Genomic DNA, 27,738 nt, shown 5'->3' on the forward strand with positions numbered 1-27,738 from the left:
AATTCATATGAGCTGTTTGCACTAAAGTAAAAAATTAACATCACTTCATCCGGATACCCTCTCGGCGCCAGCTACAAGGCCGGAGCTGAACAAAACACCCTGATAAGGACTGTGTTTAGTCTGTTCCTTCCCATTCCATGCAAGGCCACCTGGGTTGGCTGGAAGACTGTTTACTTAGCCTGGCAGGGCGAAGGACACTGTCTCAGCTGAACTATCGACACGCACACACATACATGTACTGATACTGATAAGCACTCACTGACGCATCACCCTCCCTACCCCGGATCCAACGCCACCTCCAACGCTTACCTCCCCTCTGATGTGGACATCGGGTCAGTTGGAGGCGCAGTCGAAAGATTGCAGCGGTCCCAGATCAGATGTACACACTGGAACTCTTTCCCATGTTGCTTGTCTGTGTTTATTGTGCTATGGTGTGTTGATATCTGTGCATTCCTGTATTATCCTTTTGTGTTACACATTTCGATGTTTTTTTCCTCGCTACCTAGCCTGACCTGTCTCCCCAATGTGATGTTTGTGTATTGTATGTACGGTCGGCAAGGTCTGTCATCTCGGTTGTGGGCAAAAGACCTGCAACTGACAAATAAAGGCTATCTCATCTCATCTCATCTCATCTCATCTATATATCTATATATATATCTATATATATATATCTATATATATATATCTATATATATATATGTATATATGTATATATATGTATATATTAGGGGTGAAACGATACTCGTATCGATATTGAACCGTTCGATACAGTGCTTTCGGTTCGGTACGCATATGTATCGAACAATACAAAATTTTTAATTTATTTTATCAACTTTCCTTCTGACGGTGCTGTCTGTGTTGAGCGCTTAGTGGATCTGCGCTCGACAGTGCAGCCTAGGCGGAGTAGTCGAACGCAGATTCACTGAGCACAGCGCAAGCTAGCAGACAGAAGTTAAGCTCTCCTTGCAACATGGCAAATTGAACCTCCCCCACCCTCATTCAGATCTGGCGTTTGGAACTATTTTGGTTTTCATGTGACGTATGACCCTGAAGGTAAGCGTGTCATGGACTGAAGTAAAACAGTATGTTGGATGTGCCAGCAATGCTCAATTACATGGGTGGGAACTAGTGTGTTAGCGCAGTTAGCTCGTTAACGTGTTGGCCGTCCAGCCCCATGTACTGGGCGATCCGCGGTAGCTCGTTAACGGAGATTTGCCGTGTTGTGGCGATAACGTCAATTCAATGAGATTTACGCTGACAGCACTAGTGGGAACACAACGAATATGACTGCACATTTATGCTGACATCATCCTAGTGCAAAGACAAGTGGAAGCAGACAAAGACAACAAGCACGCATGCTACAAACTTTACCTGAGTCATTTAGACAGCCGTTAGCACACGATTCTCCTTATGGGGACCTGATATGTTTAATATGCTGCTGAGAATATAGCCCAGAAGAAGCGTATAGTATAGCTTTTATTTTGGAAAGAGACATTTCTCTGTAATAAACTGTCTTTTCCAAAGATGAGTGATTCCTCAATCAGATACAGGGCTCGCTAAATCGCTAGTGATTTTTCCAGTCGGGCTACCAAAATCTCTCTGCCCTGCCCGTCGGCCTATCGTAGGAAGGAAAAATCTATGTCAATGCTTTTGCATTCTTTCAGAAATGTAGCTGGGTAATTATGTCATTGGCATCGGTGAGCCACTGTCAATATGTGACATATTGAAATCGCGTTTGAATTTGCGCTTGTTTTTTGCTTTCACTTTGCAATCGCGTGAACTGTGTATAGAGAGCGACAGTACTGATTGGTGAGTGATGATAATTTGTGCACCAATTCCTCTGACATCGTCTTATCAATCATTAGCTTACTATGCAAACATGACAAGTGAAATCTCCCGCAGCAAGCTTAAACGTGAGAGGTTGATCGCGCAGAGAATCGCTGAGCATTAAGTGAGTGCGTTTGTCAAAGCAGCAGGATATATATTTTAGTTCTGCTGAGCCAAATAAGACAGGTCAGGGTGAAGAAGTGACAGCCAAAGAAAAGCTTACCACAAAACGGAAAAGTTATGACAAATCAGACTATAAGGCAAAAAGAAAGTGCAGCTTTATGGTTTCATGGACAAAAGAATTTCTGTGGCTGCAATATGACGAGCTAAATAACCAGGGCTGCACATAAGTGGTCCGCATGTGCGCATTCGCTGTCAAAATAAAAAACGTGCACAAGATAAGAAGTTGCAACGCCTGTTTGCGTACATAAGATTTTCTGGAGGAGGACAGACATTTGTTTACAACTCTAATCTCAGCCAAACCGATTTACTCAGGAACAAATAAAACACTGAAAAAAGTCAAACAACAACATTTTTAAGTTGTCTGAGTGACTTATATATCATGTTTAACCTGAGCAGTGATGGGATGGAATTATTTGAAGTGCTTCAATTCTATGCTTTATATTAACTAAAATGCCAAATAACCAGGGGTGCACATGAGTGGTCCGCAGGTGCGTCAAAATAAATAAAATAAAATAAATAAATAAGATTTCTGGAGGAGGACAGACATTTGTTTAGAACTCTTAAAGATGTCGAAGAAGCTCCTTTAAGCAATTACTGTGATGTACCTCCGCCTCCAAAGAAATGTCAGAAGGAGTCCGAACCACAAAAGAAGCGCATATTCTCGGAAAAGTGGTTGCAGGAGGTGAGCTGGCTTCAAACAAATGATGAACGCACAGAGATATGGTGCAGAATGTGCCGTGAAAATTTAATAAATGACAAATTAAAAAGGCATGAACATTTTCTTTTGTATCGAAAAAATATCGAACCGTGACACCAAAGTATCGAACTGAACCGAACCGTGAATTTTGTGTATCGTTGCACCCCTAGTATATATGTATGTATGTATATATGTATGTATGTATATATGTGTATATATGTATATATATATATATATGTATGTGTATATATATGTATGTATATATATGTATATATATATATATATATATATATATATATATATATATATATGGGGCTTCAGCAGATCGGACAAATATACAGGTGCCAGACCATTTAAGGATTTAAAAACCAGTGAAACGGTTTTAAAATATATTCTGAGTTCAGTTGGAAGCCAGTGTAAGGAGGCCAGAACTGGAGTAATGTGCTCAAATTCTTTTTTTACCAGTTAAAAACGGTGCCGCAGCATTTTGCTCCAGTTGCAGGCGTGACAGAGCGGCCAGGACCTATTAAAAGGGAGTTGCAGTAATCCAAGTGTGAGGTTATAAAACCATGGATGACAGTTTCCAAGTCACGCCTGGAAAGGAAAGGCTTGACCTTCGACAGATGTCTGAGGTGATAGAATGAAGATTTCACCACCCCACTCACGTGGCTATCAAAACTAAGTGCAGAGTCAATTTTTACCTCAAGATTAGTAACCAAGCTCTTCAGGTGAGGAGTCAGAGCAGCAAGGTCAACATCTGGGGTACCAGAGGAACAATTGGGACGGAATAAAATTGCTTCCATTTTGCGTTCATTAAAATTAAAAAAAATTAGAGCCATCCATGACTTAACATCACCAAGACAGGCAAGCAGGAGTCCAATCGAGGAGCTATCAGAGTGACTGAAAGGGAGATAAAGCTGACAGTCGTCAGCATATAGATGAAATGAAATTTTGTGTTTTCTGAAGATCACACCCAGTGGCAGGAGATACAATGAAAACAGTAGTGGCCCAATAATGGATCCCTGTGGTACCCCATGGCAGAGGGGCCACAGAGGATGAAGCCGAACCCAACTTAACACAAAAGCTCCTGTTAGAGAGATATGATTTTGTCCAAGAAAGTGCCAAGCTGGAAATTCCCACACAATGCTGTAGTCGAGAGATCAGCAGGTCATGATCCACTGTGTCAAATGCAGCAGTCCTATCCAACAAAACAAGCAATACATGTTTACCACAGTCTGATGCTAACAAAATGTCATTCATAACCTTTATGAGAGCTGTCTCTGTGCTGTGAAACGGCTTAAAGCCAGACTGAAGAGCTTCTGGCATTTGAAAATCATTTAGATTGTTCAAACCCAGCTGATGGGCTATCTTTTCCAGGCTCTTGCTCAGAAAAGGAAGCTGAGAGGTGGGTCTGAAGTTTGTCGTAATTGAAATGTCTGAGCCTGGTTTCTTAAGTAAAGGATGGATAACTGCATGCTTAAACTCACTCGGTACTTGACCTGACAGAGGCTGGTATTGATTAAGTTCAGAATATGTGGTCCAACTGTAGGAAACACTTCTTTAAGAAAAGGACTGACATCGTTTGGAGAACCACACGGTTTAGTGTTTGACACAAGCTTTTCTAGTTCAGGGAGAGCAATTGGTTGGAAAGAAATGAGCAATCTTGAACAAGGAACATGCAGGTGGATCAACAGAAGATAATGTAGAAGGTCTCGAACTGGCAACCTTATCCACAAAGAAGGTAAGAAACTTGTTACACATAGCCTCAGAAGACTGCAAGGGATCATCTGCATTTAACACAGAATTTATGGTGTTGTACAAAACACGAGAGTTATGTGTTAGTGCTGTGATACTGTCACACACCCACACACACACACTCTGACTGTAAGTGGTGTGTAAACAGTGGAGGACAAAGTGTTGCTCTGACCTTTTCTGTTCACACAGTCGTATCAGCCTTTTTGAGCTCTTGATGTGAGACAGGATGACATCACAGACTGTGAGGCTGTGGGTCACATGATCACCACAGTCAGCACTTTAACACATTGTTAAAGCTCTACATGAACATTGTTGTGTTTCATTGTACTCCAGAGGAGGCACCTGAAGTCCTCCAAACTGAAAAGAACCCCTCCCACTAAAAATATCTCCCATGTTAACATGACCGACTTTACAGTGGAAATAAACATGTTTACAGCGTCCTCCTTCATGTTTCATTTGGTTTGTGGTGATGAAGAGAAGACACATCGTTCTTGTTTCTCTCTGACTCTCCACATTCAGATTTCAGTGATCATCACAGATTTGTGTGTGACTTGAATGTGATATTGCATGGTGTGCGGCTCATATGTGTGTGAAACTAATGTGTTATGGTTCCCTGAGATCTCACCTCCAGACTGGAGATCAATAAGTATGACATCACCGCCTACTGACCAGTCAAGTGTCAGCATTTGTGGAAGATCCCTCTGTGTGGACAGAGGAGGTCTATTACTAGTACTCTGTTCAACTCGCCACAGTTTTCAGGGTTTAAAGCTCCTTGAAGCCTGATGGTTCTGAAAAACATTCTTTTGTCAAGGCTTCATGTGCACACAACCCCGCCTGCTGGTGAAAGACTGACAATACACACAGATTATAGGTGATTTTATTCATTTGAATAGAATAGAATAGACTAGAATAGAATAGAATAGAAAGCCTTTAATTGTGACTATACACATGTACAATGAGCTTCAGAGTAACTCCTTCCCAGTGCAGACATGTAGAAAAAAGGGGGGTGGGGTGCACAGTTCTGCAGCACTATATACATACGAACAGTTCAAATATCAGAAAAATAAACAGTGTTTTAGGTTTACAGTGTGGGTTATTGCACGTAGATTAAATATTGTACAGTGGTGGTGGTAGTTTTTGTAGTCTGTGTATAGAAGTCCTTGGATTGGGGGTGAAACTGTGTCGTCAGTGCATGTGTGAGTTCAGGGTACAGGATGACAGGACACAGTCCTGGGGGATCAGAGATCACGATGAAGACCAGATCCAGAGAAACCTGCAGGAAATCCTGTTCCTGTCAGTCTGTCAAAGGAAATTTTATTTGCACACAGATTTATTTACAGCATTTAAACAGAAAGATGAAGTGTCGACACGACGACCACAAAACCATTTAAATTCATCCAGTTGAAGCAAAGAGAAATACTCATAAACAGCTCATGTTCAAAGCTGACCTTTGAGCAGCACCTGCCCACACTGAGATAAACTCACCTGGTTTCCTGCTGAGAGGAGGAGCAGTAAAAGTGTGGAGTCGTTAGCTGAGCCTCGTTTAGAGCAGGAGGAGGAAAGCGGAGCTGAGGCAGGTAAGTGTTAACACCACATTGTTGTACTTTTGCTGTCTCTGAGTGTGTTTGTCTCTGTGGACTGTAGAGGGAAGAAGAAGAGTCACAGCTCAGCACTTTGATGTTTCTGGGATACAGAGGATACACCTGAGCAGACTGGTCATAGTAATGCTGTGGTTTTAAACTGGGATGAGAATTTCCAGAGATCCCAGTAGGATAAATTCCAGATTAGTGTGAGGTGTATTAATATGCTGTTTCTGATCACTTCTCCCTGTCTGCTGTGTCTCATTAAATTAGCCCTACATTAAGTTCTCTGCAGCTTTTCTCTTCTTCTACAAGGACTTTGACTCTTCATCAACAGGTGTGGCTCACAATGATTCACCTGCTAGTGAGCAGAGTCCACAGGTTTTATGATTGTTGTGCTGGAAGCAAATTAGAATCAGAATCAGAAATCAGAATCAGAAAGGGTTTTATTGCCAAATGTTGAGCAGGTTTACAACATTAGGAAATTGCTGCGGTACTTAGTGCAAACATACTGTCATATAACGCTTATATAGACATAAAAATAAGAATTAAAAGTGCTAAGTAGATAGATATATACATGAGTGCAGGTGGTGATCAGTGCAAACATGGAATGATGCCGTGAACACAGTGTAGGGTCATGTGTTAGTCGTGGGAACAGTCATACGGTTATTGTTCATGAGTCCAACAGCAGAGGGGAAGAAACTGCTGGTGCGACTGGACCGGAGTCTCCTGCATGAGCAGGTCAAACAGACTGTGTCCAGGGTGAGAAGGGTCAGCCTAGATCCGAGCTGCACGCCCCAGTGTCCTGGAGGTGTACAGGTCCTGCAGAGATGGGAGTCTGCAGCCAATCACCTTCTCAGCAGAGCGCACAACACGCTGCAGTCTCTGTTTGTCCCTGATGGTGGCTCCAGCGTACCACACGGTGATGGAGGAGGTGAGGATGGACTCGATGATTGCAGTGTAGAATTGCATCATCGTCCGTGTTGGCAGGTTGAATTTCTTCAGCTGCCTCAGGAAGTACATCCTCTGCTGGGCTTTCTTAATGACGGAGGTGATGGTGGGCTCCCACTTCAGGTCCTGGGTGATGGTGGTACCCAGGAAGCGGAATGAGTCCACAGAGGTGATGAGGGTGTCAGTCAGGATGATGGGGGGGCGTGGGGCTGTGTGCTTCCTGAAGTCCACAATAATCTCCACTGTCTTCTGGGCATTCAGCACCAGGTTGTTGTGGCTGCACCAGGACACCAGACGTTCAACCTCCCTCCTGTAGGCAGACTCATCCCCGTCCGAGATGAGTCCAATAACGGTGGTGTCATCTGCAAACTTGATTAGCTTGACAGACTGGTGGGTGGAGGTGCAGCAGTTGGTGTACAGGGAGAAGAGCAGAGGAGAAAGAACACAGCCCTGAGGGGAACCGGTGCTGATGGTCCGGGAGTCCGAGACGTTCTTTCCCAGCCTCACATGCTGCTTCCTGTCCGTCAGGAAGTCAGTGATCCACCGGCAGATGGGATCAGACACATTCATCTGGGAAAGCTTGCCTTGGAGATGGTCTGGAAGGATGGTGTTGAAGGCAGAGCTGAAGTCCACAAACAGGATCCTGGCGTAGGTTCCTGGGGAGTCCAGATGCTGCAGGATGAAGTGTAGAGCCATGTTGATAGCGTTGTCTGCAGACCTGTTGACTCTGTATGCAAACTGCAGGGGGTCCAGGAGGGGGGCCGTGAGGGTCTTGAGGTAGGAGAGAACCAGGCGCTCAAATGACTTCATGACCACAGATGTCAGAGCCACAGGTCTGTAGTCATTTAGTCCAGTGATCCTAGGTTTCTTGGGGACAAGGATTATGGTAGAGGACTTGAAGCAGGCAGGCACATGACATGCCTGCAGCGAGGAGTTGAAAATGCCAGAAAACACTGGGGCTCGTTTGCACAGTGTCTGAGGGTGGCAGGAGACACACCGTCTGGGCCAGGAGCTTTTCGAGCATTCAGACTGAACTTAAACTGCTTCCTTACATCCACTTCATGAATATGAAGAGTTGTGGTAGGAGGAGGTGGTGTGAAATCCCCCTTGGTGTGGGGTTTGGAGGGAGGGGTTGTAGGTGAAGTGTTTGATGGTGGTGATGGCTCTATGGAGGGGGGAGAGGTGGGGGAATGAGTGTCCAAAGTGTCTCTATTGTTGGGCAGGTTGGAAGTGTGAAGGCTGCTTGATGGCTCGTCAAAACGACAGTAAAAGTCGTTAAGGGTGTTGGCCAAGAGCAAGTCATCAGTGGAGGGGGCGGTTTTAGGCTTGTAGTGATATTCCTAAAACTTTTCCACACAGAGGCCGAGTAATCCTCTGAGATCTGCTGCTGCATCTTCTCAGAGTGCTGATGTTTAGCAATGTCCACTTCTTTAGTGAACCTGTACTTGGCCTCTCTGTAGCAGTCCCTGTCTCCGCTTCTGAACGCCTTTCTCTTTTCCAGCCACAGCTTTTTGAGTTTAGGAGTAAACCAGAGTTTGTCATTGTTATAACTCACCCTGGTGCATGATGGCACAATGCTGACCTCACAGAAGTGGATATAGGAGGTGACAGTGTCCGTAAACTCGTCCAAACTGTTAGAAGCAGCCTTCATTGTTCAATGAAGATTCTGTTGAAGAAAGAGTAATGACTTAGTGAGCTGTGCCAGGCTTAAAGTCAGAGTGTGCTGTGTCACCAAAGTGTCTCTGTCTTTACCTGGTAAGCTGGTAGCTGATGCTGAACACACCACCTGCTCGGGTATGTTCAGAGTCTCAGTGCCATGTTGTCACTCATTGGTTCATTTACAGCATGTTTTCAGTGCATTTCTGCTGGGGAAATACTTTTTTATGTGAGCTTGTTGAGCCACACCTGTCATGGTCCTGGACTCAGTGCTTTATAAGATAAGATAATTGTTAAGATGATTGTGTTGTTTCTTATAAAGGCTTGTGTGTGTGTGCCTTCCTGTGTGTGTCCTTGTGTCAGTGGAGCTGAATCAGTGTGTTAGAGAAAGTGCTCCTCTGCTGTGCCGTCATCGTGTGGATGCTTCTTTTAAAGTTGGAACTCGTGTTTTTATGATCTGCTTCATTTCACTGAACCTTTATTTCTAACCATGAAGTCCCTTTGAGGTTAAAGTCTGCTGGTTAGGTTTAGGCTGTTATTGTGCTTCAGGCTGAAATATGAGGAGTGGGGCTGGTTACCCCTCATAACCCTCACCATAACACATACGTCACAGGACACAATGTTTACCACAAAAACTAAAATGAAATGATAAATAAGAACATTAGAAACCCGTCAGTGTGATGCTTCCAGTACAACAGCACCTCTGAGTGTGTGTGTTTACCTCTCAGACTAACTCCACCCTGACATCAACAAGATGGAGGAGCAGAGAGCAGGATCTGCAGCATCCAGCTGTGTGTCTGTGAGGAGTGACGAGTCCAAAGACAGACCTCCACACTTCAGTCATGAACCTGCAGCAACAATGTAAGGAAACTATTATTCTGACTGTGTTTAGATCCTGTAATCCGGGAGAATCGAGTCTGCTGGCTTCATGATCCTGTCAGCATGTGTGGCAGAGAAGGACCCAAATTCAAGGCTCAGGCAACACGATGAAAAACTCAAACACATACTGAAATCAAGAAAATTAATTAAACATGAGCCAGACTAAAAGTATCGTGAGGAGGAACACAACAAAGAACCGAGGAAGACTCATTAACACACACAGGATGATGAGGGAACAGGTGGGAACAGAGCTGAAACTAATGAGACAGGGTCTCTTGTCTGTGAGGAGTGACTGGTCCAAAGAAAGACCTCCAGGCTTCAGTAATGAACCTGCACCAACAATGTTCCTCAATTATGGAGCTCAGCTGACCATGTAAGAGAGCTGCCGACTGTAATTCTACCAGTGACATCATAGTTTATTCCTAACAGTGGTCTGTGTACGATAACAAATTTCCCACACGTGGGACTAACAAAGGTTATCTTATCTTATAATGCTAGTTTTTAATAAATTGTGTGTTTGAACAGGTGACATTTGTCAAACACTCGGTGAAGACTCAAACACAGACTCGCAGGCAAAAAGCAAATCTTAATTTATGCCTGTTTCACAATCTAGAGTTTAAAAGAAGATGATAAAGAAACCAAAATCTACAGACTTCATAGACACACAGGAAGGAAAACACACTGAGACAAGAGGCCAATCCAGCAAGCAGGTTTAGCTCCAGTGTTAAATGCATGATTAGAAAAAGAGAGCCATCATCAATGGAGCTCCAACACCCAGACTCACTATGGCATTGGGTTAATAAAGAGCAGAGGCTCCATTTTAATATCAAGGAGCAGAGATTAAAATCATCATTTACCATAGTGACGTTACACTGTGTGTAACGTGGTGATATTACACTGTGTGTAACGTGGTGATATTACACTGTGTGTAACGTGGTGATATTACACTGTGTGTAACGTGGTGATATTACACTGTGTGTAACGTGGTGTTTTATGCTGTTTGGGATTGTTTTGGTGTATTTGTGTCAGAACATCAGATAAATGATTTCATCACATTTTAAAAGAAAGTATCAGGATAATAATCTGAACTTAGTCATCAGAAACAGAACGATAGTCTCAACAGGCCACTGAGCTGATCTCCGAAGAAAGAAGAAGATTGAAGAGTCTGAGGCTGTTTATTTGTCACAGGCATCGTCAAACACGTCCAACACAGTGAAATGTGCTGAGCTGCTCCTGTGACTGGACAAAACATTAGAAACAATCATTAAATGAAATAATGAAACATTGTGCAGATGTAATGTTAAAGTGCTTTGTGCCACATTAGCACAGCATGTACTGACAGAGCAGTGCAAGCAGAACAAAGCAAATGAGCACAGTGATGGAAACAGAGTAACTGAACAGCAGAGTAATATCAGCAGTAATGAAGCAGCAGGATCAGTGTAGCAGCGTGTGACGTCATAATGAATCAGATATGATGTGAAATATGACAGTGAGACAAGAACAGGATGTAAGGTCCTGTTTAAACCCTGATGGTGATGCTATGAGGGGAGCACGTTCTGATTTAGGACTTGGATGGTCTGAGGATAGAAGCTCCTCTCTGTTTGTGTCCTGATGCTGCAGAAGCTTCTGCCTGATTGTAGAAGGAGCTGAAGCCAGCATCATCCCAGAGGTGAAGCTCCTCTGTGTGCAGACCTGAGGTCAGATTCCTCCAGGCTGATGTTCAGGATCTACAGAAACGTGTGGTTGTAGTTATTGCTGCACTGTGTGCTGACAGCAGATACTCAGAACAAAGCGCTGCACACGTGTTCTTTACAAACATCTGTACATATCAAATATGGATTATGGCAGTGAATGAACACGTTTCTGTCATTTGTTTCATTGGCTTCTTTTTTCTGCCTGTGTTCATGTGATTCATGTCTAACACACAAACAGGTTTGTAATCAAACATCACATCATCAGGAGGCATCAAGAAACAAAGTTACTGCTGGAGGCTGAACTCTATTTGGTGGCAATGTTCAAAAATATCACTCAGATCATTTCAAAGCTTTTACTTCTTCTTCTTCACTTCTGTAAAATAAGATAAAGAAAGTCAGAACCCAGAAGTTCACTTCCTGCTTACTGAACTCTTTCAAAATAAAGCTGAAAGCTCTGGATGTGACACCGCTGCTCCACCACAGTTTTTAGAGGAGGTCAAAGGTCAGTTCAAAGTGATGGATCCCAAACTTCCAGTACATCCAGTGAAGGACATAATCAGCTCTGTGATGAAGGCTTTTACTGTGGAGTTTGTAGGCTGATCACTCTGTGTTTAATAAGACAGACAGGAACAGCAAAGGAAACTTGAACTGAACTCAAACACAAGTTTCTCCACTTTGACTTTTCTCTGTGACCACCAGAGCTTCTGCACAGTGTCATCAAATCTGGATGTTTGTCACTGACAGTCAATGATTTTAGTGATAAAGAAATGTGTTCACAGAGGGAGGAGGAGGAAGAGGAAGAGGAGTGGTGTCTGTGAGGAGGAGCAGCTGTCCTGCTGTGCTTTGTGTCAGGACATCCTGAAGGATCCAGTCTCTACCAGCTGTGGACACTGGTTCTGCAGACAGTGCATCTCGTCATACTGGGACCAGTCTGCTTCATCAGGGGACTCGTCCTGTCCCCAGTGTGGAGAAAGATCCAGAAGCAGAGCTGGACTGCAGACAGCCAGTCAGAGCAGCTGTGTACAAAGTAAGACTGAACATCTGTCTGCTGATGTACTCATTTCTGAAAACTGGACTTCTTGTTGTTGTTCAGACATTGAAGAGTTTTCTTTCTGTTTTTCTTTCTTTCAGCAGATGTTGGTCTGCAGGAGGTTTTAGATGAACATAAGATCAGTCTGAGGAGGAGATGTGAATGTGTGACTGAAGGAAGTGATGAAACAGGAAGTGATGAAAAAGGAAGTAGAACCCTTCTCAACACCATCTACACTGAGCTCTACATCACAGAGGGACAGAGTGAAGAGGTTCATACCCAACATGAGGTGAGGCAGCTGGAGACAGCTTCCAAGATGGACGCCCTCCATGACGCTCCAATCAGGTGCCAGGACATCTTTAAAACCTTACCTGACCAACAGAGATCCATCAGAGTGGTTCTGACCAACGGCGTGGCTGGTGTTGGAAAAACCTTCTCAGTGCAGAAGTTCACTCTGGACTGGGCAGAGGGCTTGGAGAACCAACATGTCAGTGTGGTGGTTCTGCTTTCATTCAGGGAGCTGAACCTGATCAGAGATGAGCAGTACAGTCTTCTGGAGCTGCTCCATGTTTTCCATCCAACATTACAGAAGGTCACAGCAGAGAAGCTGGCTGTCTCTCAGCTTCTGCTCATCTTTGACGGCCTGGATGAAAGCAGACTTTCATTGGATTTCACCAACAGGAAGCTGCTGTCTGATGTCACACAGAAGTCATCAGTCAGCCAGCTGCTGACAAATCTCATCCAGGGGAATCTGCTTCCCTCGGCTCTCGTCTGGATAACTTCCCGACCTGCAGCAGCCAATCAGATCCCTCCTACATGTGTTGACAGGCTAACAGAAGTACGAGGCTTCACTGACTTCCAGAAGGAAGAGTATTTCAGGAGGAAATTCAGTGATGAAGAGCTGTCCAGCAGAATCATCTCCCACATGAAGACATCCAGGAGCCTCCACATCATGTGTAGTATCCCAGTCTTCTGCTGGATCACTGCTACAGTTCTGGAGCACATGTTGACTACAGAGCAGAGAGGAGAGCTGCCCAAGACCCTGACTGACATGTACTCACACTTCCTGCTGGTTCAGACAAAGAGGAAGAAGAACAAGTACCACGAGGGACATGAGATGAGTCCACAGGAGCTGACGGAGGCTGACAGGGAAGTTCTTCTGAAGCTGGGGAGGCTGGCGTTTGAACATCTGGAGAAAGGAAACATCATGTTCTACCAAGAAGACCTGGAGCAGTGTGGTCTGGATGTGACAGAGGCCTCGGTGTACTCAGGAGTTTGTACAGAGATCTTCAAAAGAGAGTGTGTGATCTTCCAGAAACCAGTCTACTGCTTTGTTCATCTGAGCATTCAGGAGTTTCTGGCTGCAGTCTACATGTTCCACTGTTTCACCAACAGGAAGTCAGAGGTGCTGAAGAACTTCCTGGGAAAAAAATACAAAGAGTCATCTCTGGACAATTTTTTGATGGAAACACTAATAAAATCCTTCAGGAGTAAAAATGGTCGTCTGGACCTGTTTGTTCGCTTCCTTCATGGCCTCTGTCTGGAGTCCAACCAGAGACTCTTAGGAGGTCTGCTGGGTCAGACAGAGAACAGTCCAGAAACCATCCAGAGAGTCATCAAGAATCTAAAAGAAAGGAAGACAAAATCCTCTCCTGACAGAAGCATCAACATCTTTCACTGTCTGGTGGAGATGAACGACATCTTATTATCTCAGGAGATCCAAGAGTTCCTGAAGTCAGAGAACAAATCAAAGGAACTCTCTGAGATCCACTGCTCAGCTCTGGCCTTCATGCTGCAGATGTTAGACAAGGTTATGGATGAGTTGGACCTGAAGAAGTACAACACATCAGAGGACGGACGACTGAGACTGATTCCAGCTGTGAGGAACTGCAGAAAGGCTCGGTGAGTACAGATATGATCATTAATATTATTAGTTATAGCTAAGTGATAGCTTAGTTACTCACTCATAAACTGCAATAATTTCTTATTTGAGGTCACACTAGGGCTGCCACAAACGATTATGTTGATAGTCGACTTAACAGATCCTGCATCCATTGGACGTAAAACATACACCAGCATGCATCTGCTGTTATATAACTATCATTAGCTTACAAGTATGTGCTAACTAAAAATAAAGACCAGATGATAGTTTATTAAACTTTTAATGAAATTTGCAGAATGTAGCAACAAACAGAAAGGCCCCCAAAATGTGTGCAGAGGTGTGGATGTTGTTGGCTTGGTAACAAAAGTCAAGCATTGAAGACAAACATATTTTTTTAGCAGTACTGTAATGTAGCATTTACAGCTATGAGTAAGTAGCTCGCTGTTTACGCTAATGTTAGCAGCTAACTAGGTAATTAGCTTACCAGACTGTAGCACTTCGTTGTCTGAAGCCACGGCGTGCTTCCTTTTCAGATTCTCGTGCATCACCATCGTACCGCCGTGGAAGGAAAGTTCATTTTGCAGATTTAACATTGACATTTTTCTCTTTTATTTTCTCAAAATGCTCCCAGACTAACAGCAGCTGGTATCCTTGTACATGCAGTGCTGCCATCTTCTGTTTCAGTCTGTTATTACACTCTTAAATCCTGCTTATTCCTGCATCTTTCAGGATCTTACAAAGCTTCAAACGACACGTCGACTAAAATTAATTGTCGAACATTTTGATAGTCGATGTAATCGTGACCAGTCAACTAATCATTGCTGCCTAGTTCACAGTGAAGAGAACACTAGGGGTGCAACAATACATATATTGGTGTTGAACCGTTCGATACAGTGCTTTCGGTTCAGTACGCATATGTATCGAACAATACAAAATCGATTACTCCGCCTAGGCTGCACTGTCGAGCGCAGATCCACTGAGCATAGCGCAAGCTAGCAAGACAGAAGCTAAGCTCGTTGCAACATGGCAACTGCCTCGACACTGCCCGAAATTGAACCTCCCCCACCCTCATTCAGATCTGGCATTTTGGAACTATCTTGGTTTTCATATGAGGCATGACCCTGATGGTAAGTGCATCATGGACAAAAGTAAAACAGTATGTCGGATGTGCCAGGCAATGCTCAATTGGTGAGAACTAGTGCGTTAGTGCAGTTGGCTTGTTAACGTGTTGACGCCGTCCAGCCCCACGCACGGGGCGATCCGCGGGATCTCGTTAATGGAGATTTTCCGCGTTATGGCGTTAATGTCATTTTAACAAGATTAACGGTGACAGCACTAGTGGGAACACAACGAATATGACTGCACATTTACGCCAACATCATCCTAGTGCAAAGACAAGTGGAATAAGACAAATCAACAAGCATGCATGCTACAAACTTTACCTGAGTCATTTAGACAGCCGTTAGCACATGATTCAGCTGACAGAGTTGAGATGGACAGCAGTGTGCCAGCATACATCCAAAATTAGAGTCAAAGGTCACTGCAGGTCATTCTTTTTAAACCGTCACCTCTCGTGACTCCGCCCCTTTAAAACAAAAGTCCCACAAACAGCGTGTGAGGTCACGAACACACCACAGTATCACCAACTCATAAAGACGAAGGCTCTGACAGGGACAACTCATAGCAGGAAGAACAGGTGAACAGGTTTACCGTGGAGCACAAGAAATCCGACCTTATTGCTCCGATGGAAATGGAGTAAGGCCGAGTTTTAGGACCACAGTAAGAAAAATATTCCCGATCATTTTAAGATAAAGTCGAGGTTAAAGTCAAAATTGTATTTGGAGAAAAAAGTTGAAATGTGGAGATTTGTTGTTTCAAGACAAACTGCCAGGTTTTCCGTCCCCTCTACAAAACGCTTTGTTTAGATGAGTTAGTGAAACAAAGTGATCCACCGTGTTATGATAATGATAATAACTTTATTTATAAAGCGCTTTCAAACAAAGTGCTGAACCAATATTTCATCATCCAGTTTTGCAGCATCCATCCTCTTTATTGTACGAAGGTGGAACCATCAATAACCTCGCATCCGTCCATTACAAGACATTTGATTTTGTACAAATCTTCCAGGTTTGTGTTTTTCAGCTTTCTGCACCATCCTTTCAGCATCTTTATACTTTTCACCACACTGTGTTTATATAACACATGGATGTGTAACAGCAATAATTTCCCTTCTTTAGCTAACACCACTGCTGAAGTTTCACTGACTCGTGAAGTAGTGAAGCCCAGTGTGAGGGTCTCTGTCTTTAAAATAATGAGAGCTGGCGATAAAGTGGTGGTGAGGGAATCACCACTGAGGTTGAACTTCGATCCGCCTCCCTGCATCCTTTTTACTTACCAAGAGAGTTTCCACAGATCCTTGTTACTGATGTGCACGTACAACTGAGGGCGAATGTGGAAGTCGCCACTCAGACCACAGTAACGTCACACCAGACGCTCCCAGTTTATTTTGTCATTTTAATCAATGTACAGTTGGGAGGTCGCTTGCTGACATTTGTTATGGCTCCATCAAGGAACCTAATAAATCTTTCTGTAGAGCTCTTGGTGGCATGTTTGACTAAAATGTGTTTTATTTGGTTCCCATCATGAAATCTGTCTTAAAGAGAACTAAACCTCAGTTCTGGTTCTGGTGTGGTCAGCGAGTCCATCCAGACCCTTCAAGACTGTTTTTCTTGGACTGATTAGGACTTATTTCAAAATGCTTGCTGTGACTTGGATACATTTACAGACTGTGACAGCAAATATTCATTTTTGTGAGGACCTCATAATTCCAAGGAGGGTAATTTGTGTATGTCCAAATGATAAGCTTTAAAAAATATTATTGATTATTAATGCCTGAGCTTCAGAGTTCCTCAGATTTGGGAGGAATCTATTATTGTGTCTAAATCTATAAATAATTTTGGCCTATTGCTTGTTTTGTAATCAAAACCTGAGAAACTTTTGTGTGCCAAAAACAGGACGTCCTCCTATTGGCTTATATAACATGTAGGGGTGTGTGCACTGTGCTCCACATAGTTATGAAGATCTTGATTAACCACATTAGCTTCACATTAGTAACTTTGTCCTTAACAGCTCGGCCATCTTCAGAACCTGCCCAGGAATTGAACTGCACATGTGCACTGGCTCCAGACATGGGGTTGTCCTGCATAGTCAGTGGTGTCAGTAGATCATTAAGTAAAATAATATGTAACTAGATTCCTTTGAAAGAGCAACCATGGACGACAAAGCTGGGCAGAGTCTGCTCTAAGACACCAAATGAGCAAATGTTTGCTGACCTGTGTCAGTGATCACCTTTTTGTTGGCCTGGTCCCCCAGTCCTCCCACTCCCCCCGGTCCTCGGTGGATGCTGTCACTTCCTCTGACACTGGCTCACCATTTATGTTGTGTGAAAAATCAAACGTGAAGATCTAATTTACTCTAAACCCTCTGACTATTACTAATATAGTCATAAAATATGCAACAACCACTGGAGATGGAGATGAAGCTTCAACTTGCAATAGTTTATTAAAATCAGTTTGAATAAACCCAAGGCTCAGAGCAAAACAGACAAAAGCGCCCCCAAGTGGTCAGACTGTTGACGAACAGAATAAACCCTATCAAAGACAAACACGCTGGAAGCATCTTCTCTAACACTCCAGTATTTATTAGCATTTATTATAAATTTATTGTGACTTTGAAGACGTTCAGTGTTTCCTTTGGTATAACAGAGGTCTGACTACAGTCCAGTAAACACACTGATTAGGATTATAGATTAAACTGCAGTAGTACTTTTACAGTGTGCAGTGATGCACAGGTCCGAGTGGTTTTACACTGAAATTCTCAACAACAGGAAACTATAAGAATTTGTTACTCTAATAATAAATATAGAAGAAGAAAAACATTTTTCATTTGGAGTTGATGAATATAAATGAATTTCAACTTTACAAACCAATCAAAGACAAACTGATCCATGTCAGTTTATTACAATACTCAAAGGCTGCTGCTGGAAACAGACAGGTAACATCATTTTGACTTGCTGTCACCTGGATCTGGAGTCATAAACACTGAAGCGCTAAACATTAATACAAATCTGTTTCTGCCAACTAGTGATAAACCTGCAGAATAATGGCTCAGAAAGCTAAAACGATGCAATAATTTCTGTGTTTAGTTCCCCTGAAATCAGATCTGATATCAGCAGCTCTGAGTTCATTCATCATTATTGTCCAGTGATGAGATTTCTGCTCCATTTGGTGACAGTCAGCAGGTTTTTCCTGCATGTGGACGTGAACAGTTGTACCTGACAGCAGCAGGTAGCAAACAGAGATAATCTTTCCAGCTGGAACTCTTCACTGAGCTGAACTCATTCAAAATGTTCTGGAGTCAGATTCAAGACAGGAAACAGTCCAAATGTGTGTCTTCACTCTGACTCTGGATCAGATCTCACTGACAGACTGTGGACATTATGGAAGCCTAAATGTGACACCATCTTCCTCCTTCATCTGCAGATTAAAGCCAAACAAAGATTCTCATTAAAAGTCTGCAAGTCTGAGAGAGACTGAATCCTTGTGTCATGTCAAACACAGTAAGAGGAACTGAAGCACAGATGTGAAGAGCAGATTCATCAGATTATGACCTCACTCTGTTTTTGTCTTCATGTACATTCAGTCTGTGTTGATAATGCAGACTTTCCGCTTTTATAATAACACATTTTATATTTTGTGTAATCACAGACTGACTGACTGTGGACTCTCGGGGACTCACTGTGAAGTTGTGGCCTCAGCTCTGAAGTCCAACCCCTCCCATCTGACAGAGCTGGACATGAGTAACAACAAGCTGCATGATTCAGCAGTGAAGCTTCTGTGTGCTGGACTGGAGAGTCCAAACTGTCGACTGGAGACTCTGAGGTGAGTTCGCTGACTGAAGCTGTTGTTGTTTTTCTATGTTTCAGATCTTTGATATTTGAAACTTTCTTTAGTTCCTAAATGTTCAGGATGTGCCTGAAGACAAATGTGAAGAAGTTAGAGTGCTTTCAGAAATGTTGTCTTTCCAAATGACTGAACAAAAGCTTTTCCTTTTGGCTGCAAATAGAAGAGACAGACTTGAGAAGGGTTCATTTAAAGGCTGACAGAAGTGGAGTGGTGACGGGGAGATGTTTGACAGGACAGTTTTTCAGCCTGCACAGGTTCATGTTGTGCTCCATCAGCCAGTGAAGATGAAGTCAGTGCTGATGAGGCTGTAGAGTGTGTGAGGGATGTCAATGAGGCTGTTGAAGATCTGATGATAGCAGATAAAAACATGCTGCAGAGACTTTGAGCTTGTGTAGAAACAGAGAGAAAAGAAAGACATGAATGTCAAAGCTAATAAAGGTGAAGTTAGGAGCTGTGACGATGTTCATGTATCAGAAGCTGATATGTATGGGCTCAAATTGTGGTCATTAATATTTTGTACTTGTAAATCAGTTTTGTACTTGTAAATCTGGATTTGTATGTGTCATGGTCGGACGGTCCTTCCCGGGGCGACCTGCCTGTGTGTGTATGTGTGTGTTTCTCTCTCTCTCTCCTCCTCCTCCACCCAGCGGCTGACAGACCTGCACCTAATTTGCCACCCAGGGGTGGATTTGTGTGTGGACTTAGCCAAAAAATATGTGTGAAACTCTGCAAGTTACAAGTACAAATTTTGACCCTACTTTTCTTCCTTTCTTCCTGACCAACAACCTGCAGGATCCTTTCTTTTCTTCCACAACTTTATCCTTTCAACAGCTAGTGAAAGTTAGGGGACCTAGCTGCTATTGGATATTTATATAGAGATCCTGCAGCTTCAAACTGTATTACCCTTCAAGCACCTGCAGTTCAAAAAAGCGCCCCTCCGACAGCCAAACCCTTCTGTTCTCTGATTGGATAGTTAAATGGGTGATTGACATGACATTGACAAATCAGATGAAAGGAAGAAAAATTGGGTCAAAATTCGTACTTGTAATTTGCAGTAACTTGTAACTTGCTCCAGAGAGGAGCTGTGTCTGTGTGGGCGGGGCTCAGGCAGCTCCGCCCACACAGTGACAGTGAAGCAGACTGTCTGCTGTCTTTATTAGTAATCAATAAAGACAGCAGACAAGATTTAATAAGCTGATGTACAAACATGTAGAATAACTAAGTCCACATACAAATCTTTTTTATGCACACACAAATTCTTTTTACATATACAAATCCGGATTTACAAGTACAAAATATTTATGACCACAATTTGAGCCCATAATATGGCTGCTACAGAGACGACCCACACAGCTGCTGTGGTGAGGTGTGTGTTAAAGCAGAGGAACACAGAGCAGCCAAACACAGGCCCAAACATGACAACAAAGCAGGATTCAGGCTCTGTGAGAGGATTTCAAAAAGAAGCTGGAGAAGAGAAAGGACTCTGTTGGAACGACTGCAGCAAGAAGGCAGCTGAGACCAGTCCAAGTGTTTCCATGGAGCCCAGTCTAACATTCATTTATGCACTAACGTACAGAAGTGAATGGGAAAATGAATCCATAGTTTCAAATGTAGAAATAGTTCTCAGTTCATTTACAGAGTTTAATACAGTTCATGAGAAAATGTTCAAAACAGCAGCTGAGAAGAAATCTGCTTCACAAAGTTGGATCCAATTCCAATAGTTTGTGATGCACTTGAACACAGCGTGAGCAGTTCACTGCCTAACCCCACAGAGACTGTTAGTCTGGACTTTTCTTTATTTCTATTGGCTGTCAGTGAGATTTCAGAGCAATCAGAGACTGTGGGTCTGTGTATGAAGTATAATTCATGTGCAGTTGTTGAAGTTGTAGAATGAGAAATGGCAGTTTGGGGTATTTCCTGCTTTCATTGTCCTGCTTGTGCTGATGAAAATGTTTACTGATGCGTGAATTCATTCTTCAACGTTCGATTCTGCCTGAACAACGTGAAACCTTTGCTTATTTTTGTGTAACACAATTCAACGCACTGAAACATTGACTTGTTCCATTATCAACAATAAAAACAGGAAAAAGAGACAGCTGGCCTTCAAATTAAAAGCTGCTCCTTTTGAAACATGTTGGTGGTAAAATGTAAGAAGAGCTGAAGCACATAAATGATCTACGTGCCAAAATATTAAACACCGTTGATATATTTATGTGAGTGTTGAGATTCAGGTGTAGATGTAATAATGTACATATAGCAGAGTTTCCTGTTCCAGATCACTTGATCAGAGTCAGGTCAATCAGCTCTGAGCATGCTCAGTCTGAGTTGTGGAGCCGCATACTACGAATAACCATGGCAATGAGTAATTATAGAGCAGAGGCTCTGTGTGAATCCAGAGGAGCAGGAATGTGAATAATGACAGTAGATGTTTGTGTGAAAGTGCAGGAAGAAAATGAGTGTGTGATGTTCTTTCAGTGTTGCACTTTGTAGATGCTCCCTGAGCACTGGTCTCACAGCCAGCTGCACATAGAGACCAGTGTTGTTAGTCCAGGTCAGAAGATGACTTGTTGGAATGAAAATGAGCTTGTAGTTTGTCTGCTTTAATAATGTGACTGGAAAAAGGTTTTGGACTTCAAATATGTCCATTTCTTTCACACTTCACCTTTAAAAGTGAAGCCATGTGGTTCCTGGAAGGTAAAACACGACTTTTTCAAGTCTTTGTCCTGTTTTTATGAGAAATGTACGACTTTAATGTGAAACATTCAGAGTTTTTTCTCTTGTTGTGTTTGTTTGAAGCTGCTTCCTGTTGGCTTCAGCTGTTTGGAGTTTCCATTTTCTAAACTTCTACATTCTGAACCTTCTTCAGCTCTGAACAGATGATGAAACACTGAATGATTTCAAGCACTTTGTCTAATAAACTTACATCTTTCATTCTTTATACAGATTGGAGCGCTGTGGTTTGTCAGAGATCAGCTGTGATTATCTGGCAGCAGCACTGAAGTCCAACCCCTCCCATCTGAGAGAGCTGGACCTGACCTACAACTACAACCTGCAGGATCCAGGAGTGAAGCATCTGTGTGGTTTCCTGGAGAGTCCAGGATGTAAACTTGAAACTCTGAGGTCAGTCAGCATGTTTTAGTTGTGCTGAGATGAATATGATATGAAAGTTGTGCTGACACTAAACTGCAGACATCAGGCTGATATTATACTGATCCACACTGAGGATCTTCATGGTAAAGTCTGTTTTCTTCTTCTCTGGTTTAGTCCATTGACTGCAGCAGAACAATGTTCACATTTCAAACCTTCAAAGAAGAAGAAAAATCCTCCACTAGATAATTTTCTGTGAAACGCTCAAACTCTTCATTCCACCTTAAAGTCTGTGTGACACTGAAATCCAAAGCAAAATGTGTGTTTGCTTTACAGACAGCAGTCCAACACAAACATACACACATCATCCAAAACACAGTCCAACATCCAAATCTCCTCCACTGCCAGCATGAGTGATGGGAAAGAGAAGGAGGAACACTCTGAGATTCAGGGTTAGAATGAGTTTCATAAAGCAGACTGTGAAGATCAAAGCTGCATTAGAAAGCTTACATGAATGAATGAGTGGACAGAAGTGGACAGAGATCATCTGAAGCACTTCAAAGGCTTTAAATCAGCACATTTCTCTTTATTCTTTATCAACTCTGTTAGTTTCTCTCAGTTTTCTGTAGAATGAAGCTAACAGCAGGCTAATAAGATGCTGACCAATAGGTTTCTATTAAAGGTTGTAATTTGTATATGAAAAAGTGCTTTGGCTCAGCAGGGATCAGCTTGCAGGTAGAATACAGCTGCTGGATGGGATTAGCATGCAGTGTTGGGGAGTAACTGAATACATGTACCGCCGTTACGTATTTAAAATACAAAATATGAGTAACTGTATTCCGTTACTGTTACCGTTTAAAGAGGTGGTATTAGAATACAGTTACTTTGTTGAAATAAATGGATTACACGCGGTACTTCCCTGTTTCATATTGTGGCGGGTCAGGACTGTTTGGGTTTTGTTTGACAGCTACGTTCTGTTGTTCCAGGCGGCAGCGTTACGGTTGTCATGGTTACAGGGTGACGCTCTCTCTCTGCGTGTTTCCTGGGTGAGAGAGGCCTTTTTGTTGTTGTTGTGCTAAGCTAACAGGCAGAATGCTACAGGTATAGCTCTAAAGAATGTAGCATCATGGGCAGTGTAGTCCGTGCTGCAGGGAGAATGGACTGTCATACACGTTATGTGTCTGTGAGCGAGGGAGGGAGAAAAAGGAAAAGTACGAGCTGTCATCAAGCAGAAACGGGAGCTGGAAGCATGTAAATATAATAATAACCACTGCAGCCAAGAAGAGTGCCTGACGAGCCCAGTTGTAAGTAAGCTATTAAGACTCGACTGTACACCGTGTTCGTGTTTTCCTCTGAAACAATAAGTTCTGTTGAAGCAGCCTTTCAACGCCTCTCTCTGTTTCTGGCAAGTAAACTTGACCCAGACAACAAAGTAAAGCTATTTTTCGGCTACGAGCCCGACACGAACCCACCGTATTAGCCAGAGGTCCCTTTACTACGGTTCGGAGCTGCGGACCTTCAGTAACAGTAATAAATCACAGCAATAGTACATTCATGTAGATGTAAACAGCATGATAATATATTATCTCTGAACAGATGATGAAACACTGAATGATTTCAAGCACTTTGTCTAATAAACTTACATCTTTCATTCTTTATACAGATTGAGTGTCTGTGGTTTGTCAAAGATCAGCTGTGATTATCTGGCAGCAGCACTGAAGTCCAACCCCTCCCATCTGAGAGAGCTGGACCTGTTAGGAAACAACCTAAAGGATCCAGATGTGAAGCAGCTGTCTGATCTTCAGCAGAGTCCAGACTACAGACTGGAGACTCTGAGGTCAGTAGAGTGATGGAGTGAGTGGGTGGTGCTGTCAGCAGTATTGTACCAAACACAGTCAGTATGAAACAAAGATCCAGTGTTTCCTGTAAAGCTGCAGCTTCTCAGTGAAGCTGTGAGAGGAGAACGGTGACAGGCTTCAGGACTTGACAGAGAAATTGATAACAGCCAATCAGAAGCTGACATGTTTAGTGTCCTCCGTATTTATTAGTCGAAAATAGATGTTCTTTAACAACTCTGTGGTTTAGTGAAACAGCATGAAATCGTTCAGGTTCAGGTCTCTCCGCAGTTTATTTCTACTGTGAGCTGGATTGAAATCAAAGACAGAATTAATGATAAAAGACTGCAGGTGTGTGAGCTTCATGAGAGCTTTCAGTCTCTGGAAACACTTGTTTATCTCCTCTGCTCTTCCTTCTCTCTGCAGGTGGAGGTGGTGATGGTAAATAGGACGGTGTGTGTGCTGAGAGAGGAGCAGCTGTGTCCTGATGATCCAGAGAGGTTGAAGCAGCAGCAGCTTGTGTGTAGAGACGCTCTGACTGGGCCATGTTACTGGGAGGTGGAGAGGAGAGCTTCATCCAGCAGTGACTGACAGAGGAATGAAGTGCAGATGACTGTCAGTGCTGCAGAGTGAACTGCTCTGAGAACAGCTCCACTGTCAGACACAATGTAGAGTCCAGCATCACCCCTGTGTGTCCCTCTGGATCTGACAGAGGATCATCAGTGTATCTGGACTGCTCTGCTGCTGCTCTGTCCTTCTACAGTCTCTGCACAGTCTCTGTCTCACTCTGGAAAGATTTTACAACTTGTTGTAATTACAGAACATTAATATAATATTCAAACATGTGATCTTCTCTTTATTTCTGAATCTTTACCAAATAAAGAAAAACCAAACTAACAAACAGAACCTGTCGTGTCCTTTTTCACCACATCTGTGAATCTTTTCTGTGTTTTCCTCTTTTCCTCCTTCCTGCAGCTCCATCTTCATCATTCTGTGTCCAGTATATGTGAACATGTCCAAAGCATCTGAGCCTCATGTTACCCGTTTGTGTGAGTTACGCCTGTCGTTGTGTTGTGGTGTATAAATCAGGGGCAGGAGACAGCGCTGGATCTCTGAGTTCTTTACTGTCAATTTCTGCAATATCTAGAAATGCAAACCTGTGAGCTGTGTGTGTTGTGCATCTGCTCGGCCACCTCTCCTCCGGCCATGCTGGAAGCAGCTGTGTTTGACAGTTTTATCGACTCAACAATAATCGAACAAATTAAATGTTCAAAGATATCAACTTAAGCACTTCAAAGTCAACAAAAAGCTTAAAACAATTAAATAATATTTCAGTGAAAAAACAGCTCATGAGAACGATACACAAAATAATACAGAAACAAACAAACACAACTTATTAACCAGGATCCATGTTTTTGTCACAAACACTGAATCAGCTGATTCACTCTTTATGTTTCTGAGTTTTGTGATTATAGTTCTGGTTTCTGTTTCTGTGTCTTCACTGTGTCCCACGTCTCCTTACTTTGGACTCTGTATTTCCTGTTTTACTTTGACAGTCCTGTGTTACTGTTTCCTGTCTCGTGTGTGTAATTGGTCCCAGCTGTGTTTGCCTCCTGTCTCCCGTTCCCTGATTACTAAACTGCGTCCACGCCGCCGGCGCTCCTCTCCACAGCTGGATTCCAGGATTTCAGAGCATCCAGCTGTGGTGAGTGATGGAGACACTTTCGCTGCTCCCTCAGTAATCAGGACAGTTGATTGAACATCAGAGAACATAAAGGACTGTTTTTCACCTGCCCGTTCTGAAGCTGGACATTAAAGACTGCTGGCTTCAAGGACATTAATCCCAGTGTCAGCCAGCCAATAACAGCCTGTGTTTTTCAGCTCTTTAGGAGTCAGAAATGAGAAAGACACAGACTGCTAACCTCTCCCTGCAGGAAATAAGCTCCGCCTCTTCCTTTCCTGTATATGAGTGATTTGATTCTGACATGAGACACAATGAGTTTTCTGTTTATTGTGACTTAAAGCGAGCAGCAAAGACACTAAACTGTGTGTTTCCAGCTGAAGCTGCTTTTTGTGTTGCTCCCACAATACTGTCTAAAACAGTCAGTGAGGAAAACTCAGTTTCTGCTTCCAAGCTCATTGTGAGAGGACACATTGTGTTCCTGCAAGTGCTGATTTTGTCTGCATCCCTAAGTTTAGTGAGCTGCCTCCAAGGACGTGTGAAACCCAGTGTGTTAAGGCTGCATCTCCCAGATGTTTCCACCTTTCCAGCACAGACTATAAATGTTCCCACAAAGGCTCAGAGACTGTTTTACTTTCTGAGTGTTGGCCTCAAGAGATTGCTCAGTGAGCACCTGAGTGTTTCTGGGACATCGGACACTAACTGGAACTTCAAGTCTGGTTCTGAAGCTGCACATGCAAAGACTGTTTCTGGTTGTAGAGACCTGGCTGTTCCAGGGATTGTAACCTCCCCAGGGCCTCCCCAGAGGCTGAGCTGCTGACCTCAGCTGACTCTGGAGCCTTGAAGGTAACTAAGTTTGCACCGCTCGGGTGAGTCAGCTGCAACAGCCTCCACAGAGAGCTCACGCAAGCTTACCCAGCCTGCTGAGGAGTTTATGCTGCTGCAGCCCAAAAGGCATCCTGAGCTGGCTGACAGCCACCCACAGCTTCAGCTGCCTCAGCCAGGAGGCTCCACACCTGCTGGCCCTGCATCTGCTCCGACTGGGGGCTCCGGGGAGCCGCGCCAGCCATCCATCTCTGCTGGGGCTCCTGTTTGAGAATGTAGGAGTGTAAACTTCAAATATCTGCTCGGTTTGTCAAGATATCACATATTTGCAAAAGTGCTCCAACGTTTTTGGAGACGTCTGTTACCCACCAGCTCGATAGCTGACCGGGGCGAGAACAGCGAACTCCCAGCACATCGTTTTCAAACCCCCGCAGTCTTTGGCTACTATTAAATATCAACACTTCACCAGGTTCTTTTGATTCCTCAGAGGCATCCGATGGAAGACAAAACACTGCTCAATAGATCATTCAACACTTAATTTTCTTACACAATTAGAGTCCTGCATAAACTGTTGCTGCGGAGCTCCAAATGGTGGTGCGCCCCTGACAGTTTTATTACAGAAGCTCTGTCATTCTAGTCTAAACAACAGTGTCTCAGTAACTTTCCACTAGAAGATGCTCGCCTGGTATCTACATTTTCTCAGGCAAGCTTGTGCGAGTGTCTACAGCCGTCTACCCCCCAAGGACACATGGTCTAATGCCTTTATTTTCAGGGCTGTGTCCACTTAATACTGCACTATTAAGTTTAATTAAGTTTAATAAGTTTAATACTACACTGTATTACTATATGCAGTGTTGTGTAAAGCAGTTTCACCCCGGTTCTTTTTTCTTCCTCAGGCCATCAGAGACGACACCAGACTCAGTACTCGTTTCACAAAACCTCATCTTCAGTTACGCATGAACCTTCTAGAAGGGGAGATGCAAGGCCGGTGTCCCTCTGCAAATCTCAGCTCCTTTGTCTATTGCACACAGTTTTATAGAAGTGACCCCCATTCTAAGCCCTCTACGATGTGCCGTAAAACTAAAGCACTGTGTGTGTGTGTGAGCACGGGAGTGCCTGCATGTGCGTATGTGCATATATGTGTATGTGTCTCTGCGTACGTCACTTCCTGTCGGTCATAAAAGTCCATCTCCCTTCCTGACCAAAGTTATC

The 27,738-nt window shown here is 43.3% G+C and overlaps 1 protein-coding gene across 1 annotated transcript; it reads left to right on the top strand.

Annotated features, from left to right (window-relative positions):
• The first annotated feature begins 9,403 nt into the window (after positions 1–9,403).
• LOC148101646 (protein NLRC3-like) lies at positions 9,404–26,797 on the top strand. Its single transcript, XM_087845537.1, has 5 exons — positions 9,404–9,510; positions 12,002–12,249; positions 12,357–14,154; positions 24,996–25,069; positions 26,580–26,797. Exons 1-5 carry the CDS (start codon positions 9,404–9,406, stop codon positions 26,795–26,797), a joined length of 2,445 nt encoding a protein of 814 aa, XP_087701663.1.
• Positions 26,798–27,738: the final 941 nt, after the last annotated feature.

Source organism: Neolamprologus brichardi, chromosome 9 (genome assembly GCF_056152115.1).
Source record: "Neolamprologus brichardi isolate AB-2024 chromosome 9, ASM5615211v1, whole genome shotgun sequence".
In the NCBI taxonomy this organism is placed as follows: domain Eukaryota; kingdom Metazoa; phylum Chordata; class Actinopteri; order Cichliformes; family Cichlidae; genus Neolamprologus; species Neolamprologus brichardi.

Bases quoted from the DNA above. Each gene is read 5' to 3' on its own strand.
- LOC148101646 (XM_087845537.1), top strand. From the start codon at position 9,404: ATGGAGGAGCAGAGAGCAGGATCTGCAGCATCCAGCTGTGTGTCTGTG. The intron at 12,250-12,356 runs GTAAGACTGAAC...TTCTTTCAGCAG, and splicing joins TCAGAGCAGCTGTGTACAAA to ATGTTGGTCTGCAGGAGGTT. The intron at 25,070-26,579 runs GTGAGTTACGCC...CGGGTGAGTCAG, and splicing joins GCCTCATGTTACCCGTTTGT to CTGCAACAGCCTCCACAGAG.